General features: G+C 53.5%; 1 protein-coding gene and 1 long non-coding RNA gene across 2 annotated transcripts; both read left to right on the top strand.

Moving 5' to 3' along the window:
- The first annotated feature begins 105 nt into the window (after window positions 1-105).
- Window positions 106-18943, top strand: kdm4c (lysine (K)-specific demethylase 4C). Its single transcript, XM_057035762.1, is given in 24 exon segments — window positions 106-588; window positions 1678-1840; window positions 1929-2104; window positions 2393-2507; window positions 2583-2776; window positions 3497-3546; window positions 4048-4151; window positions 4267-4404; window positions 4531-4724; window positions 4789-4991; window positions 5135-5279; window positions 5375-6231; window positions 6234-7207; window positions 7297-7408; window positions 7783-7967; window positions 8178-8418; window positions 10334-10410; window positions 10895-10950; window positions 11061-11169; window positions 14248-14442; window positions 14536-14706; window positions 14803-14922; window positions 16294-16386; window positions 18335-18943. Coding segments are annotated over 23 exon segments (4812 nt in total). The 5' UTR covers window positions 106-588; window positions 1678-1696; the 3' UTR covers window positions 18494-18943.
- Window positions 14933-16287, top strand: LOC130527353 (uncharacterized). Its single transcript, XR_008950992.1, has 3 exons — window positions 14933-15201; window positions 15257-15337; window positions 15608-16287. It is a non-coding gene; the product is annotated as an uncharacterized LOC130527353 (long non-coding RNA).
- Window positions 18944-19714: the final 771 nt, after the last annotated feature.

Here is a 19714-nt window from a genome sequence, read left to right as displayed (position 1 = left end):
GCACCTGCGGTCCGACCGTTGCTGATAGGAAGAAATATACAGCAGCGATCTCTAATTTACAATATACATTTATAAATGCGCATTAAAAACGTGCAGAAAAAAACAACGCAGGTTCTCATCGCTGTTTGTAACCATTTTAATTAAACGGACTGAAAAAAATCCCAATAAATAATAATCGACCAATTACAGTGCGGAGAACTTCAGGCATGGATATTAAAGTTCTATATTAGAGGGTTCGGAGGGATTTAATCAATAAAGGCGAGTTTGTCCCGATGTTTCTAGCAATAAAAAAAATAAAAAGCGTTTTATTGTCTCGCATTTGCGCCGAGTTTCTGTTGTTTTGTTCTTTTGATTAAAGCGATCTCCGTTCCCATTGGACGAGGCTCTGCACGTCGATCACTGCGTGGATTCTGGAAGATTCGCCGATCCCAAAGTGCATGGATCCCCGTCCACGATCCACTGACGCAGAGTGGAAGCGGATCCCAGCCGGTGGGGGACGGATCCCGGTCCCGTCAGAGCCGCAGCAGCTGTCATGTGAACCAGCTGGACGGGCCAGGACGGGATAAAGAGCAGAATTACTCCCAGAAAGTGAGGTGAACTACGGGTCGTTGTTGGTAGTTTAGCAGAAAGTGACGGTCGTTCTGTGGCGTTAGCCGAGCAGCTAAATGTTAGCGCTACCGAATTAACTTGGATCTGGCTCCTGCCTCCGCCATTAGCTGATATGTTGCTGTTATTCTACACGGTGTTTCTGCTGCCGACGCCTGCGGTGCCGAACGGCTGCAGGTTCGGGTTTAGCCCCCAACAGTTGTGCGGCTGCGGGCCTGTGTAGCCGCCGACCGGGGACATTTAAACCGCCGACCCGACCGCTGTGAAGTTAGCTAACGTGATAGTTAGCTTAGTGTAACTGAGCCTTTCTTTAAATGAGTCTTTATTGCGATGTCTCCTCACATTATGGGCATTTACCAAACAAGAAAAGGAGCAGCTCGGGCGTGTTAAATCTGAGATAGTTAGCCGGGGGAGCTAACAAGTTGTGCTATGCAGCCATTGCTGTGCATCAAAACAAAACGTAGGCTAGTTAACAGTTAGCAGCTCTGACAGACAACAAAGATCTGCCAGGCTCATTTGGCGACGCTGGCATTTATTTCAAACCGAGTTTAAAATTTCACTCGGAACTATTAAATAATGCATGTGGTCACACGGAGCCTCAAACAAAACTGGAAAAAAAGTGATCTTGTAAAGTGTTAAAACAAAACAAGGCGTCCGGCTATAAATACGCGTCTAAACATAAGCTGGTTTCTCTTTACGAACGTCCTGGAGAGCTGTTATATAACCGCACAGCTCGCCATTATACTGTGGTTTGCGGGGACACGGTCCACATAAGGGAAGAGCGTTGGGCTTCGTCCGGGCCATCGCTCCTTTGTTTGAACCCCGGGTGAAGGCAGAGTTCCGATGGGATGGTTGGATGGGACAAAAACACGCCAAAAGCGCGCTGGTGCCGCGGAGCAGTGGCACAGACGTGTGTCGCGCCTCTACCCCCATCTAGTGGTCACTCTCACGACCAGCAGCCTACCGGAACACGTGCTGTTTCTTTTCAATACACCCCCAAAACTGCCCCTTTCTGCCAGCTTAGCCGGTGTAAAGGTGTCTCCTTCATGCGTGTCCATGTTCCCCCACCAGGGGCTGTTTTCCTGGCAGGATGGCGGCTGCAGAGGTGTTTACCCCTGCAAACCCCACCTGCAAGATTATGACCTTCCGGCCCACTATGGAAGAGTTCAGGGACTTCAACCAGTACCTGGTCTATATGGAGTCTCAGGGGGCACATCGAGCAGGTCTCGCTAAGGTATGGCAGACGCCACGTCACATCGTGGGGGGGGGGTGGACTATCCCTACAGCAGAGGCATTCAAATAAGAGGTTCTGTCTTCCTCAGGTGATTCCTCCAAAGGGCTGGAAGCCGCGGCGTACCTACGACGACATAGACGATTTGATGATAGATGCCCCCATCCAGCAGATGGTAGCGGGTCAGTCGGGGCTTTTCACCCAGTATAACATCCAGAAAAAGCCCCTCAGCGTGCAGGAGTTCAGGCGACTGGCCAACAGTGACATGTGAGTGTTCTACAGCTGCTTCATTCATGCTAAAGCTGCTAAAACGCCCGTCTTTAAGTGGCTAATGACACCATCTAATCGGGGCTCACAGCATCGAGTCGGATCACATTTTAGTGCCGGATGTGGAATTTTTCTCAGTAACCTCATTCCAGCGAGTTTGTGGAGACCCCTACAAAGTTCGGGACGGGGGGCAGATCCAGACCCAGCTGGACCTGCGCAGACGTGCTTGTTGCATGGCTGTAGCACAGCCTCGTTAAAGTCAGACTCTAATTGAGGATGTCGTTGCAGGTACTGCACGCCGCGCTACCTGAATTATGAAGACCTGGAACGGAAATACTGGAAGAACCTCACGTTCGTCTCACCTATTTACGGCGCGGACGTGAGCGGCAGCCTTTACGACGAGGTGACCGGCTTTCTGCTCCTTACCGCGCCGACCTTGCAGAACATTAGACGCTAACTCTTGCTTTGATTGGTCCAGGGGGTAGAAGAGTGGAACATTGGCCACCTGAACTCCATCCTGGATGTGATCGAAGAGGACTGTGGTGTTTCCATCCAAGGGGTCAACACTCCTTACCTCTACTTTGGCATGTGGAAGACAACCTTCTCCTGGCACACGGAAGACATGGACCTGTACAGCATCAACTACCTCCACTTTGGAGAGCCCAAGTCCTGGTGTGTGTGGGGCAGCAGGTTATGAGTGTGTTGGGGGGGGGGGTGAAGCAGAGAGTCACATGACTGGTGTGTGTGTGTGTGTGTGTGTTCTAAATGTTGTGCTGCAGGAGAGACGGGTGACAACATCCCGATCACACGGGAACCAGATGCATTTAGTTTTAAGTTGTGATGGAGGATTCTTTAGAATACAGCAAGAGAGCAGTGAGTCCTGGCACCCTGCAGGGCTCAGTGACAAAAACTAGCCCCCACACCCCTACCCCTGTTCTCTCACACACACACACACACACACACACACACACACGCGCGCGCAGCTGCACTTTTATCTTGCTGCTATGTTGACACCTGGTCCCTGAAGGGAAGCAGCTTAAAGAGGCATATCTCTGCCCCCTCCTCAGTCCCCTCCAACCCCCCCGTGTCACCTGTACCTGCGGTTCCCTCTGGGCCGCCCCTCCCCCGCCGCTCCTCTTGGCTGATGGGAGAAATGCTGCAGCCCTCAGGCTGCTGCTCAGACCTACTCTGCCTCAATACCTCAGTGGAAACTATGATTTCATTCCATTGTATGTTTCTGTTAAATATACACCAGTGATACAGAAAATATGAGCCGAGGGAGTCAATTAAGAGCACGGGTTAATTGAAATGTCGTTATTGATGCCACAGAGTTGGAGTGCACGTATCCTCTCAGACGGACAGACAGACAGCTGCATGTCTCTCTCTTCACAGGTACGCCATCCCTCCGGAACATGGCAAGAGGCTGGAGCGGCTGGCAGCAGGTAGCCGAACCTTCCCCCCTCCTCTGTGTTCCCCTCCTGGATGAGATTAGCCCTGACTTCAGTAATCACCGTTGGGATAATTAGGAAGAGTTGTAGTGAGGAAATTAGCTCCAACCACAACAGCTGGTCCAAAACGGCTGACACCTTCGCTGAGTGGCAAGTTGGAAAGGAAACGTGCACGGGTAGAGCGCACGAGTAGAGCGCACGGTAGAGCGCACGAGTAGAGCGCACGGGTAGAGCGCACGGGTAGAGCGCACGAGTAGAGCGCACGAGTAGAGCGCACGGGAAGATCGTGCTGGGAACCTCATTATGGATCCACCTGACCAACCTTTGTTTGGCAGCAAATGTGTGTGACGGCCATTACTGAAAGGTGTGTGTGTGTGTGTGTGTGTGTGTGTGTGTCTGTGTGTGTGTGTGTCTGTGTGTGTGTGTGTGTCTGTGTGTGTGTGTGTGCGTGCGTGTGTGTGTGTGTGTGTGTGCGTGTGCGTGCCCCTTCCTCAGGCTTCTTTCCCAACAGTTCTAAGGTGTGTGAGGCTTTTCTCCGACACAAGATGACGCTGATCTCTCCATCAATTCTAAAGAAGTACGGCATTCCCTTTGATAAGGTGAGTCTATGTTTCCAACGTTTGGGACTGACGACCTTTTAAGCCCATGGGTTTAGTTTCCGTTGCTTGTCCCTGACCAGGTGTTGTAGCTACTCCGCTTCTCTCTCCATCCCAGATTACTCAGGAAACCGGAGAGTTCATGATCACCTTTCCTTACGGCTACCATGCTGGTTTTAATCATGGTTTCAACTGTGCCGAATCCACAAATTTTGCCACTGTGCGCTGGATAGACTACGGCAAGGTGGCTACACAGGTAGACTTCACTGCCATGATCTTTCATGTTTGAACAGAGGCGGCTGCTAAATTTAAAGTAAAGCAACAACCTGCACAAAGCTGCAACACAAGCGAGGCAACCTGTTCTTCTGTGTTTCTCCTCCAGTGTACTTGTAGTAAAGACATGGTTAAAATATCCATGGAACCCTTTGTAAAGCTTTTTCAACCTGATCGCTATGCTACCTGGATGCAAGGCAAGGACTCGATGCCTATTGACCACACCCATCCCACCCCTGGTACCACGCCGGAGCTGCAGAGCTGGCTGCAGAGACGGAGAAAGTCCAGACACACCAATAAGGGGTACGACTGGCTGACTAATGATCAGGCCTGTGGCTCAGTTCTCATGCAGTTTGTTCCCCTCCAGAAGCACACACTCTTGTTTGCGCTCCAAACGCCTCAGAACAACCGAAGAGCCCGTTGGCCTGGATGGGGGCCCAGTGTTGGGCAGCAGTAAGAAAGGCCTGGGCGGTTCTTCTGGGCCCAAGGTGAGAAAAGCTGCGGTGAGGTCCACCTGCAGGGAGGAGGACAAAGAGAAGGATTCCAGCTCGTCGCACAGCCACTTCTCCGGTAGGAACCTCTGATGGCCTGTAAAGCTTTTCAGCTCTTACTTTGATCTGGAGAGTGCCGAGACGTCTGTGGGAGGATTTATCGTCGTTCTTTCTGCTGTTTTACGATGGTACGTTTCACATTTGGATCTTTGTCTTCAACAGGTGCGTGCAGACAGATGTGTGTGGTGAAGGTAAACCGCGTAGAGGGTGATTCTGTGAGACGTTCCAATAAAGAGCTCCTGCACAGCTCTTCACCAGTGAAGACTGACCCAACAGCAGAGACGGACCCCGACCCCGACCCCGGCCCCGGCCCCGACCCCGACCCCGGCCCCGGCCCCGACCCCGACCCCGGCCCCGGCCCCGCCCCGGCCCCGGCCCCGGCCCCGACCCCGACCCCGACCTCTTCCGTGGCTCAGGGGAGATGAACAGGACCGCTGAAGTCCCAGGGCAGTGGTCCAAGGCCACCCCGCTGCATCCTGGAACTAATGAAGAGCAGCGATCCTCTCACGAACAGCAAGACCTCCCAACATCTCAGGACGGCCTCATCAGGATTCCCACTCCGGAAGACCAAACGCTGCAGGTGGTTTTCCACACAACGGGCACTTGGGACAGCGAGGTGTGCTCGGGTCCCTCTGACTCTGCAACGCAAACATCCAGGAGGCAGGATACTTCCAGCCAAACTCCAAACTCTGAGGACAGTGTGGACACGGGTCCTGAGAGCGGTCCCAGCGCTGCTGAGCCAGACCCAAGTGACGCAGTCTGTGATTCCAAACGGTGCAAAACAGAGGCACTTCTGCACAAGCTCCAACCTGAGCCAGTAGGGGGGGGTAGTTCCCCACCACCTCACACACTCTCTCCCTCCAGACGTGATTGTAGTTTAGAACAAAATAGCAGCGAAGAAAACATTTTCCCTCCTCTTTTACAAATGAACAGCATTGATATGCCATTACTCAGCCCAGAGGCAGAAGATAAGCCCAGCATCTGTCTTTTACCCCCTGTACTGACTCAAGAGATGCCCTCTCTTACCCCAGCTCACGACGGGATACCCGCTGTCTCAAGGCTAACATCTTGTAGCAACCAGATCGCACCTGTTCTTCAGCGCGAGGTGCCAGCTGGCTCTCTGTCTTCCCACGCAGCCAAACGGGAAGATGACCATTCTGACGGCGTGAAGTCAGAACATGCCAACAGCTGGCATTTAGCATTAGCCACGTCTAGCTCGCATGGAAACCCAGCTAATGTAACTGCCAGTGTCACACACGAGCAGCACCTGGTGATGTGCACGACGTGCTAAACAAGCCTGATGGTGCTGCAGAAACTGGACACACCGAAACAAAAAGGGTCTGCACCGAACAGGGGGGCGTTCCTCCCCACCGGCCCGTTCAGGACAAGACGCCACCATCAGAGCAGGACTACGTCTCATCCAAGCTCACAAACACAGATAAGCTGGAGCACCTGGGTCCCACAGTGGATGTGCTGAGTCGCAGCGCTGCTGCTTCTCTCTTGAATAGTGCCTCAGCCAATAACCCTTCCCCACCTTCATTAGGTGCTGAAGCTGTCAGTCACTCGGCTTTAGAACTTCACCCCCCCCCAACATACTCGCATTGCTCTTCCTCCGCCACTTACATTGAGCCCAAGCCATTTTCCAGCAGCATATGGAGAAACTTAAATTCCCACAGTCCTGCAGTGCTCATCCAGAGCCTGAACCCTGAACTGTCTTCTGACTTCACGTCTTCTGACCCCTTACCCTACACTATTTGGACTGAACCCCAGTGCAAAGAGGTCACAGATCTGGAGAGCTCGGAACGTGAGCTCCATCTGTCGGGGAATCAGGAAGAGGAGGGCAGGCCTCTCACCTGGGCCCAGCTGGAACCCACCTCCCTGGTTTCAGTTGGGACTGCGGAGCCACTGGGGCTTTGTGGAGATTATGAACTCCACAGAAGGGAAGCGGAAGGGTCTGAGGCCCTTTCCCTGTGCACAGAACTGGGAAGGAAGATGGAGGAAGGGGAGATTCTCCAATCAGGGACTGTTGTTTCAGCACTGGTGAGAGGAGGAGAGCACCACGAGGAAGGATCCGACCTGGAAGAAGGAGCATCTGATGCCGAGGAGCCAGAGGAACACTGTAATGTCAGGGAAGAGGAAAGCAGTGACTTGACTGATGAGGAGGAGGTGGAGGAAGCCTTCCATCACAACTACCAGTGTCCCGAGTTGGGTCTGGAACCGGGGGAGATTTGTGCCGTAAGTGCTCACTCGTGCAACAGCATGCGTGGTCTGTTGCTCAAATGTTACAGATAATACTCATTGTGGATCCTGCATGTCTGTTAAAGTACCCTGGACTGTCGTTGAAGAGGGCCACTAAAAGCTGGCGGCACCCACTCAGGAAACCGACTGCAAGAGCTGTGCCCACTGCAGTCAAGCAGCAGGCTGCCAGCGATGATGGTAGGCTGACGCACGCTCACGCACGCACGCACGCGCACGCACGCTCACGCCTTAACACTTTACGCTCGCTCACAATGACGGACCATAAGTCCTGTCACCCCAGAGAGGTCATATTCACATGAACAGGGCTGAACGGAGCTGGAGCTCAGACTCCACTCCACACTTGTTAGTTCCCTTCAAAGACAGGTGGGCCTCCTCATCAACCAGGGACTAGCTTCACCTGTGCTGCAGCTAATTGAAGTGTGTCATTTCATGGACTGTTTTGATGTCACAGTTACAGAACAACCAGGAAACCATCTGCATCCTGAGCGGTTTTAATAAAAGAAGCAGCGTTCCATTAAACGTGCAGTAAACATTGGTCCGTTTCTGTTTAGAGCCCCCTGATGCTAACCCTGCAGAGGAGGGGGGGGAGCATGAGATGGAAGCGTGGGCCAAGCCCCTCGTCTACCTGTGGCAGAGCAGGAGGAGCTGCTTTCCTGCAGAGAGAGAGTACAACGCTCACGTGGCCACGCTGCAGCCTCACTGTGCCGTGTGCACGCTCTTCATGCCTTATTATCAGGTACAGCGACACAAAAGGGAGACGCATGTAATGTGCTCTCAAGCCCCCACAGCTCTACAATGGAAAGAAAAACTGTGTTTGGTGCATTTGTAGAAAGCAGTGAGTTGTTAAGTGATGCATCAGTAATCCGCCACCTGTTGCATTTTGGGAAAAAGCTTTGGTGAAGGATCCTCTATAGGGCCCGATGCATTTTTATTTTATTTTTTGCAGCCTGAGGACAAAGCAGATGATGGTGTCCTGTCAGCTAATGACTTCCCCGAGTCTTCCTCTCCAGCGGAGGTACCTGAGGCTCCCCATAGTGGTCTGAGAAGGACCAAGCCCCTAATCCCAGAGATCTGCTTTTCCTTCCGGGAGCAAAACTGTCCCCCGACTCCCACCAACCCTCTGCTGCAAGAAGATGGCACCTCCCCGCTGCTCACCTGCCAGGGCTGTTGTCTGCAGGTCCATGCAAGTAGGTATCTGAAGCAGTGAGGGATCTTACCTGGACACCTGCAGGAATCTGTGGGGTGACGCCACATCAAAGCTCTGATGCCGAGTGCCTCTTCAGCGTCAAAGCTCTGATGCCGAGTGTCTCTTCAGCATCAAAGCTCTGATGCCGAGTGTCTCTTCAACATCAAAGCTCTGATGCCGAGTGTCTCTTCAGCATCAAAGCTCTGATGCCGAGTGTCTCTTCAACATCAAAGCTCTGATGCCGAGTGTCTCTTCAACATCAAAGCTCTGATGCCGAGTGTCTCTTCAACATCAAAGCTCTGATGCCGAGTGTCTCTTCAACATCAAAGCTCTGATGCCGAGTGTCTCTTCAACATCAAAGCTCTGATGCCGAGTGTCTCTTCAACATCAAAGCTCTGATGCTGAGTGTCTCTTCAGCATCAAAGCTCTGATGCTGAGTGTCTCTTCACATCAAAGCTCTGATGCTGAGTGTCTCTTCAGCATCAAAGCTCTGATGCTCAGTGTCTCTTCAGCATCAAAGCTCTGATGCTCAGTGTCTCTTCAGCATCGTCATCAGAGGGTCACCAGGTTTCAGTCCTGACTGGCAGCGTTAGAACCTTTATTCCCTCTCTTTGGGTTCCCCCATCACTTAAATGTGTTCACCACATGCTCATCCTGACCCAAACCCCAGCTAGTTCTCTCACACCCTCTTTAAACACCCAGGAGATTTTCTGTTCCACCAGACGTGCAGACAGAACACACTCGCTACACACTCGCTACACACTCTCGCTACAACACTCGCTACACATTCGGCCAGTATCTCCCCCTCCCAGCCGGGCTCCTGCACACACGCACATGCGCTTCCTCCTCTGTCCCAAATCCAGAGCGTGACCAGTCACTTTCAGCCCCTCCTGCTTCACTGCCGCCACCGTTTTCCTTCTGAGGAGCTGGTATTTTCCAACCTCACCAGCCTGGAAGTGGGTCAGAACACGAGCCTGAAGGACCCACAGGTGCTGACCCCTCTCCTGGGACGGACAGACGGGCCACAGATACAGAGAACGTCATTACCGTCAGTACCATGAGACCAGAACGAAAGCATCCAGAACAACTATTGTGGAACAACTATTGTGGAACAACTATTGTAGAACAACTATTGTGGAACACTATTGTAGAACGATTGTAGAACAACGATTGTAGAACAACTATTGTGGAACAACTATTGTAGAACGATTGTAGAACAACGATTGTAGAACAACGATTGTGGAACAACGATTGTAGAATAACCATGCTCCTCGCTCTGCTTCTAGGTTTAACCTTCTTACCTTACACCTTTAGAATAATGTTATTTTTGTCTTTAAATTCTCTTCCTGACCATTTTCCTTTCCCCCAGCTCATTTCAGGCCCCTGTGTGAGCCTTTGCTGGGGGGTACATCTTGTACCCGTCCTGGAACCTTCCCCTGCTACCAAAACACCTCCCATGTGTTGTCCACACTGACCTTTGACCCGAGAACCTTCTGCTTCTCCACTCAGGCCCCTACGAACCCATTTAATGTTCTCTTTAGCAATAATTCTTACAGAAATGTTCAGGACACAAACAGGAGCCACGCGTTAAGTGGATTTAGTTGTTCTTCATACCACCTTATGGAACCTCTGGTTCTTCCAACTTTTTTTCTGGCTTTACCACAATCATTCCTTTGCACACACACACACTGGCTCAAATTTCCCTGGGTCTGCAATAATGTGCACGTCTCCGTGACACAAGCGCAGCTTTCTGTTTTCTAATCTGTGGAACGTCTGTGGCTGTGGACGTTCCCCCTCCGTCAGCCTGCTGTTTACTGGGAACGGGACTCAATTCTGTCTGTTTCCAGCACCTTGTTCAGTTACATCTGAGTGATTGACACTATCAGCGACCATATCCTGTTGATCCATTTGTCCAGGTTGCTATGGAGTTGCTGCAAATGACGTCGGCAAACAGTGGTCCTGCGATCGCTGCAGGGAAGGAGTTTTCACGGCAGTAAGTCGGAGTTCCACGTCTTCCGATTGCTCCACAACTTGTAGATTTGATACTTGCACAGTCAACAAACCGAATTAGTAAAGTGATAATCCCACTTTTGACTGCATTAGTGGGGGGTCAGAAACACTAGTGGGGGTTTTAACAAATATATGGCATGTGTGGAAAGGTTTCCATTTTACAGGCATATGTCAGAGCCATGAAGTACACACTTGTCAAGTCTTTGCCGTCCACGGCACTCAGTCGTATTATTGATCAATCAACCACACAGCTTCCAAAATCCTCATTTTTCCCGTTATTGTAGCTTCAGTATGGTGTTGTTATTCCTTAAAGTTCACTTCTAATCTCCTCACATATGGTTCTCTCTTTAAAAGTGTGAGTAGGAGCAAAAGAGAGTAACAGTAGATGGTGCAGGGGGAAAAAGCACCATGCTAATAATTAGCATGTTTGATGGCTAGAGTTGATGGAATTTCATTGCTTCCCATAGGAATGCTGTCTTTGTAACCTCAGAGGTGGAGCACTAAAGAGAACCCACAATGACAAGTGAGGACAGCTTTTTGTTCTGTGATTATCTCTGCTCGATCCTCTCAGCCAGATTCATTTCCTATCTAATCATCATTATGTGCACGTTTGTTTGTGTTTGGTGCATTTAGGTGGGCTCATGTGATGTGTGCAGTAGCGTTGCCAGAGGTGAGGTTCACCAATGAAGCCAGCAGAGGTCCCATTGACACCAGCAGAGTCCCGATGCAGAGATATAAACTGGTGAGGACACACAAACACATCCAGACGGAGTTCTGGAATTCCCAGGTCCTTGAGGACCGGCACAGTCTAATTAATGAAGTCTTCATCGTTCTAATTAACAATGTGAGATGAACATGTCTGCAATCACAGCTGGATAATTAAACACTGGTTGGTGGGTGTCGGGGGGGGTGTAGGGCTGTGTGCGTGTGGGTGGCTGTAATTGTGTAGTTATGTGTGTGCATCTGTTGTGTGGGCGTGGTTAACAAGAGAGCTGACACGTTGCTATTGTCGTTAGCGCTCTGCTGCAGACACCAGCACTTTCACGCTGCTTCACACTGGAATCTGTTGCATTATCTAGATAAAATGACCGATGGCGACCGTACGCCATAGCGCCACGCAAACGTCCCCGCCGCCTTGCACTAGCTCTTCAGCCTCTGCTGGCGCTGCTCGAACGCCCTCTGGTGGCGTGAATATCCAATCAAATTCAGAAAAATGTGTTTATCCTGGTGGGAAAAAGGAGCCGCTTATGCAGAATTTACCGATTGGCACCTCCAGCCCTCCAGGCCTTCAGGGCCGGGGGAGCAGCTCGGAGCTTGGACCTGGTTTGTTTCTGCTGTCAGCAGCCAGGCCACAAGGCTTCGTGTGCCCTGTATGCGAAGCCAAGCTCGCTAGTTTCTGCTGCAGCGCCTATACCTACACGGCGTGGGAGTATTCAGCGACACCTGGGAAGAGCATGGTCAGCATCTATCGCTGGTCCTTGGGAAGGTACGGAGAGCTGGATCGGTGCTGAACAAGTGTGAGTGGGCACAGCAGGAACCTGGGATAGCAACTGGGGAAGCAAAGGGCCGCTACGAATGATAAGGTGGAAGCTATCAAGAACCATGGTCCACCAGGTACCATGAAATAGGCGCGGCCCTTCTTGGGATTAGTCAGCTGATATTGGGGATTTGACCCCGGTCGGCCACCGTTGCTGCTCACCTGTGTCCTTCACCTGTCCCCCAGACTTCAGCCAGGTTTCTGGTCCAGGCGGCCTCAGCAGTTGTCCTTGGGGCAGTGTTAGCACAGGGAGAGCCTGGGGAAGAAGGTCCAATTCTGTGGGACGCCAGTTTGATCCGGACACCGAGCAGTGTTTGGAATGCTGAATGATTTCCACTAAAAATACTGTATCGACATTCCAGGGGGCAGCTGTTTTGTGCATGTCTAAGACGTTTGCTGAATCAGCTACATTTAGACGTAAAACTAAAAAGAACCTCAAATATTCTCTAAAATAGTTGGCAAGTTAATGATTTAATTCAAATATTTGGTAGGTATTTATTTGCATATTTCATGGATCGTTAATAAAGAAACATGCACATGTGTATGAGGACGCAGACTGTCACAGATTAGCATGGATATAGAAACGTCCTCTTTTGAATGTTCAGTTTTTAAACATGTGATTTGGTGCTTGTGTTGGACCCACTGGCCCTGCAGCAGCCTGGGACATTCATAATTTAATATCGTACAAAACACACTCACACGTAGCCGGAGCATCCATAATTTACTGTGGGAATGTTCTTAACGCATGGCTCGCCACAGCCACCCCGGTACACCCGGAGAGGACGGGCCGGGGGAAAGTGGGTTAGCCCATAAACTAGCTCACGCTGAAGAAGACCAACAGATCCACCATGAAGCCAGTCCTTCTCACAGCAGGACCACGAAACACACTTTTATACCAATACACACACACACACGCATGCGCGTCAGTCAGAATCTTATCACGTTGGCCTCAATACGTGGACAAGACGGGCCGCTTGTTCATCAGCTCGCTGCTGTCCATAATAGAGGAGCTCTGGGAAAAGCCTTGAAAATGTAGGCCATGCTAGTCACCAGGACAGGCGCGGAGCAGTACCTGGTGCAACCGGAGGGGGGCAGCAGAGACCCCTTAAAGCACAGGTGGGTTAGAGCTTTTGTCAGTCACTGGGGATCAAAGATTCACTCTAATTCGTTTTCACAGTGTGGGAGGGACGGGGGGAAGGAGGGACGGGGGGGGGAAGGAGGGACGGGGGAAGGAGGGACGTGGGGAAGGAGGGACGGGGGGAAGGAGGGACGGAGGGACGGAGGAAGGGGGGACGGAGGGACGGGGGGAAGGAGGGACGGGGGGACGGAGGGACGGGGGAAGAGGGACGGGGGGAAGGAGGAAGGAGGGACGGGGGGAAGGAGGGACGGGGGGAAGAGGGACGGAGGGACGGGGGAAGAGGGACGGGGGGAAGGAGGGACGGAGGGAAGGAGGGAGGGACGGGGGGACGGGGGGACAGGGGCAGCAGCGCTATAACAGGAGGGACGGGGGGAAGGGGGGAAGGAGGGACGGGGGGAAGGAGGGACGGGGGGACGGAGGGACGGGGGGACGGGGGGACGGGGGCAGCAGCGCTATAACGGGACGATGCCGTCACTCCCTCGCGTCGCTGCAGGAGCCGCCCAGGTTTTAACAGCACAGGAGGGGAACAGGCTTGATGGGGCATCTGGGGCAGAAACCAGGGGAGGGCTTTAAAAATGCAGGCCTAAGTGTGTTCGTGCACCTCCTGAGTGCTGGTGGTCCAGGAGAAAGCAGGACAAGGAGGCTGCAGCGGCACCGTGGATGATGTCATGGGAACGGCTCTAGTTCAGCTCCGGGGAACGCCGAGTGCTCATCACTGGCGTTAGATACCCGAGACCTTCAGACCAGAACCAGGGAACCGGCTGGAGGTCCAGAGTGGGTCAATCACCTGTGGGAGCTCTGAATGAGAGGTTCCTTTGTTGCACCTTCAAGTCTCACTGAGTGAAACGCTCCATTCCATTTTAACGAACTGTTATTTGAAGTTCGGCTGTGTGGAAGTTTGGGCTCTAATGGACCGAGAGACGACCGTATGGAGGAAATAGAATCTCTCTGGGTTAGGGTTCTAACTTGTAACCTAGTTAGTAGCAGTGTTTAGTTAAGTGGCTCCTCAGGATATCAGAGCGCCTCATTGTGGCTCCGTCAGTGATTGATGGATGGATGAGAGCAGCACAGGTGCATCTTTAGGCCGTTGGCCTGCAGGAGTCACCACTTGGTGGCGCTCACGCTCCCTCTCTTCCTGTTTGCAGAGGTGCATCTACTGTCGCAAGCGCTGCTCAGGAAAGCGGCCGTCTGGCGCCTGCATCCAGTGCTCCTGTGGCCGGTGTCCCACCTCCTTCCACGTGACCTGCGCCCACTCTGCCGGGGTCGTCATGGAGCCCGACGACTGGCCGTACGTGGTGTCCATCACCTGCCACAGGCACCAGCCACGCAGCTCCTCGGCTGTAAGTTGCTCCATGAACCCCCCACCGAGTTCCAGGAACGGCTAACGGCTAACGGTTGTGCCCTGATCACCTGTGTCTCTCCTACCGGCTCAGAAGCAGCGAGCGTGCCAAACCTCCATCTCTCTGGGCCAGACGGTCATCTCCAAACACAAGAACCTGCGCTACTACAGCTCAAGGGTCACTCAGATCAGCTCCCAGACCTTCTACGAGGTCATGTTTGATGATGGCTCCTTCTCCAATGACACCTACCCTGAGGATATAGTGGTGAGGCTCCTCCCTGTGGGGCTCCGCAGCAGCGCCGGCTTCATCTCAGCCTCTGCTTCCATCAGGAGACTCACAGACGCCTTCTGTCACCTTTAGAGTCGCGATTGTGTCCACTTGGGTCCTCCTGAAGTCGGGGAACCTGTCCAGGTGAAATGGCCAGATGGACTCTTCTATGGTGCCAAATACCTGGGATCCAACATCTCCTACATGTACCAGGTATGAGAGCAACACCTCCGACCTCCTTTTGTGGCAGCTGGATCAGGACCTTTCTGGGGTCACCTGGACCCCGGACCCCACCCAGAACCACTGAGGGTGTGGAAGAAGTAAAGAAGGAGGAAGGGAGATGAGTGGTGAGAGCGAGGGAAGGAGAGGAGGTGAAGAAGGAAGGAAAGAAGAAGGAAGGGAGATGAGTGGAGAGGGCGAGGGAAGGAGGTGAAGAAGGAAGGAAAGAAGAAGGAAGGGAGATGAGTGGAGAGAGCGAGGGAAGGAGAGGAGGTGAAGAAGGAAGGAGAAGAAGGAAGGGAATGAGTGGAGAGAGCGAGGGAAGGAGGTGAAGAAGGAAGGAAAGAAGAAGGAAGGGAGATGAGTGGAGAGAGCGAGGGAAGGAGGAGGTGAAGAAGGAAGGAAAGAAGTAGGAAGGGAGAATGAGTGGAGCGTTTTCGGGAAGGCGGTGCCGAAGGAAGTCCCCTCCTCCGACTTTCATCTGCGTAGCCGCTGCTCGGCCGGCTCTTCGCTGCCAGCCGGCCGGCCCGCCGTCGGCCGGGGCGATGCGTGGAGAGCGTGCGGGAAGGAGGTGGCGAACCGGCGGTCCCGAGTCTGCCTGGCGAGTGCTTTCTCGAGTGCGGCCGGAAGGTGAAGAAGGAAGGGGCTGAGTGAGAGAGCGAGGGAAGGAGGTGAAGAGGAAGGAGGTGAAGAAGGAAGGGAGATGAGTGGAGAGAGCGAGGGAAGGAGGAGGTGACACTCTGCATTATTCAAACCCACTGAAATATTCACAGTTGTGCCGGTTCCACTTAAAGCTTTATTTAGTTTGTGGGCGTCACCACGAGCTCCAGGCAGATGCACCTGACGCACAGGCTGGAGGAAGTCGGGTCGGTGGGGTAGAACCGGGCCGTGGGAGGAAGTCGGGTCGGTGGTAGAACCGGGCGTGGGAGGAAGTCGGGTCGGTGGTAAAACCGGCCCGTGGGAGGAAGTCGGGTCGGTGGTAGAACCGGGCCTGAAAACTTCCTTGACTTCCCTTCACGTTGTGCACGTGGACGTGCTCTTACGTGCACGGTTGGACTTTTCCCCCACCACATTTTCCCTGGGAGCCAACGCTTCCCCACTGTTCTTAATCCAGTTGGGGGTTCTGACCCGTCTCACCGGGACCAACATGGTTCCCTCAGGATGTGTGAACGAGCGTCACCATTAGAGGACTGAGACCCACTTCCTGTTCTGTTAGGTCCAGGTGTCCAGTGTAGAGGACTGAGATCCACTTCCTGTTCTGTTAGGTCCAGGTGTCCAGTGTAGAGGACTGAGATCCACTTCCTGTTTTGTTAGGTCCAGGTGTCCAGTGTAGAGGACTGAGACCCACTTCCTGTTCTGTTTCAGGTGGAGTTTGAGGACGGGTCTCAGGTGCTGGCGAAAAGAGAAGACGTCTACACTTTAGACGAAGATCTGCCTAAAAAGGTGAAACGCAGGCTTGTAAGTATGAGACTTGCTGAGCCACACACCTGTGTAGCAGGTAGACGCGCTGCCAATCACCTGTGTAGCAGGTAGACGCGCTGCCAATCACCTGTGTAGCAGGTAGACGCGCTGCCAATCACCTGTGTAGCAGGTAGACGCGCTGCACACACCTGTGTAGCAGGTAGACGCGCTGCCAATCACTGCTTTGTAGCAGGTAGACGCGCTGCCACACACCTGTGTAGCAGGTAGACGCGCTGCCAATCACCTGTGTAGCAGGTAGACGCGCTGCCACACACCTGTGTAGCAGGTAGACGCGCTGCCAATCACCTGTGTAGCAGGTAGACGCGCTGCCACACACATGTGTAGCAGGTAGAGCGCTGCCAATCACCTGTGTAGCAGGTAGACGCGCTGCCAATCACTGTGTAGCAGGTAGACGCGCTGCAATCACCTGTGTAGCAGGTAGACGCGCTGGCGTTGAGCTCAGGTGTGTGCAGGTTCTCACTGCTGTCTCCTCTTGTCTCCTCCTCCTGTCTCCTCCTGTCTCCTCCTCCTGTCTCCTCCTGTCTCCTGTCTCCTCCTGTCTCCTCCTGTCTCCTCTCCTGTCTCCTCTCCTGCCTCCTCCTGTCTCCTCCTCCTGCCTCCTCCTGTCTCCTCCTGTCTCCTCCTCCTGTCTCCTCCTCCTGTCTCCTCCTGTCTCCTCCTCCTCGTCCCTCCTCCTGTCTCCTCCTGTCTCCTCCTCCTGTCTCCTCTCCTGTCTCCTCCTGTCTCCTCCTCCTGTCTCCTCTTCCTGTCTCCTCCTCCTGTCTCCTCCTGTCTCCTCCTCCTGTCTCCTCTTCCTGTCTCCTCCTCCTGCCTCCTCCTGTCTCCTCTCCTGCCTCCTCCTGTCTCCTCTCCTGTCTCCTCCTGTCTCCTCCTGTCTCCTCCTCCTGTCTCCTCCTGTCTCCTCCTCCTGTCTCCTGTCTCCTCCTGCCTCCTGCCTCCTCCTGTCTCCTCCTCCTGTCTCCTCCTGTCTCCTCCTCCTGTCTCCTCCTCCTGTCTCCTCCTCCTGTCCCTGTCTCCTCCTCCTGTCTCCTCCTGTCTCCTCTCCTGTCTCCTCCTGTCTCCTCTCCTGCCTCCTCCTGTCTCCTCCTCCTGCCTCCTCCTGTCTCCTCCTGTCTCCTCCTCCTGTCTCCTCCCTGTCTCCTCCTGTGTCTCCTCTCCGTGTCTCCTCCTGTCTCCTCCTCCTGTCTCCTGTCTCCTCCTTCCTCCTGTCTCCTCTCCTGTCTCCTCCTGTCTGCTCCGTCTCCTCCTGTCTCCTCTCCTGTCTCCTCCTGTCTCCTCCTCCTGTCCTCCTCCTGTCTCCTCCTGTCTCCTCTCCTGTCTCCTCCTGTCTCCTCTCCTGTCTCCTCCTGCTCCTCCTGTCTCCTCCTGTCCTCCTCCTCCTGTCTCCTCCTGTCCCCTCCCTCCTCCCCTGTCTCCTCCTGTTCCTCCTCCTCCTGTCTCCTCTCCTGTCTCCTCCTGTCTCCTCCTCCTGTCATCCTCTCCTGTCTCCTCCTGTCTCCTCCCCTGTCTCCTCCTGTCTCCTCTGTCTCCCTCTCCTGTCTCCTCCTGTCTCCTCCGCTCCTCCTGTCTCCTCTCCTGTCTCCTCCTGCCTCCTCCTCCTGTCTCCTCCTGCCTCCTCCTGTCTCCTCCTGTCTCCTCCTGTCTCCTCTCCTGTCTCCTCCTGTCTCCTCTCCTGTCCTCCTGTCTCCTCCTGTCTCCTCCTGTCCTCCTCCCTGTCTCCTCCTCCTGTCTCCTGCCTGCTCCTGTCTCCTCCTGTCTCCTGTCTCCTCCTGTCTCCTCCTCCTGTCTCCTCCTGTCTCCTCCTCTCCTGTCTCCTGTTCCTCCTGTCTCCTCCTTGCCTCCTCCTGCCTCCTCCTGCCTCCTCCTGTCCTCCTCCTGCCTCCTCCTGTCTCCTCCTCCTGTCTCCTCCTGTCTCCTCCTCCAGTCCACTGCTTCCAGCATGCGTTTCCAGGACGCCTTCTTCACCACGCAGGGGGAGAGGAAGAGACAGAGGACGCCCAACTCGCGCTTCCAGAAGGACTTTGTTGCTCTCCCGGCGCTCCGGACGCCTGCGTTTGAGCAGCGGAGCCACAAACGGAAATAGACCCACGGAGGAGGGAGAGTGGACGACGCTCCGGGACCACGGGGGTGTCGGGAGGACGCTGACCCGGACCTCCCATCCTCATCCCTGAGACGTGTCCCGGCTGGGACGGACAGGGGACGGACATGGGACGGACATGAGACGTGTCCCGGCTGGGACGGACATGGGACGGACAGGGGACGTGTCCCGGCTGGGACGGACAGGGGACGTGTCCCGGCTGGGACGGACAGGGGACGGACATGGGACGTGTCCCGGCTGGGACGGACATGGGACGTGCTAACGCGGCGCCGCTAACCTGACGGCTGCCTCGCGTCCTCGTCCACAGTCGTCGGGGAAAATATGAGACTTTTGAGGAGTAAAGACACACCCACAAACACAATCGTGTGTGTGTGTGTGTGTGTGTGTGTGTGTGTGTGTGTGTGTGTGTAATATAATAAAAATCACTGAATCTTATTTTTTCTTGGTGTTTTTTGGGCTGTATTGTTTTCATCTTTGACTTATTATTAATTATTATTATTAATTATTATTATTATTAATGATGATGATGCACTTTTGTTGGTGGTGTTTTCCTCACATGGTGAAACCGTCTTTTCTCTCCCTGCATGTTGAGCATCACCTGACGGCTCCTCCTGGGAACGCTCTCATGATTCCGAGCTCCCACCAGGAGGAGCTTGATGTGTGTGGTGTGTGTGTGTGGTGTGTGTGTGTGTGGTGTGTGTGTGTGGTGTGTGTGTGTGTGGTGTGCGTGTGTGTGTCCGGGTCGTGTGAGATGCTACTGTGTCCCTCTGGAATAAAACGGCTCGTTAAAACTGTGTAAGCTGTGTTTATTTTGGCTAACTATGGTTACACACACACACCCTCACACACACACACACACCCTCACCCACACACCCTCACTCACACACACCCTCACCCACACACACACACACACACCCTCACACACACCCTCACCCCCACACACACACACCCTTACACACACACCCTCACCCACACACACACACACCCTCACACACACCCTCACCACACACACACACACCCTCACACACACCACCCTCACACACACAATAACGGAGCTCAGTAGCCTCTCACCAGGTGTCTCTTAAATATGATCCATGGCCGAGCGTCCAACCCTGGATCAGCGTGTAGAAGAGAACAGTAATAAAATAATAATAATAATGATGATGATGTGCTGCTGTTTCTAGGCAACCAAGGACGACTCCAGCC

Source organism: Takifugu flavidus, chromosome 6 (genome assembly GCF_003711565.1).
Source record: "Takifugu flavidus isolate HTHZ2018 chromosome 6, ASM371156v2, whole genome shotgun sequence".
Lineage (NCBI taxonomy): Eukaryota > Metazoa > Chordata > Actinopteri > Tetraodontiformes > Tetraodontidae > Takifugu > Takifugu flavidus.
Note: the sequence above shows the minus strand (reverse complement) of the source record. Positions and strands in the feature narration are given on the sequence as shown.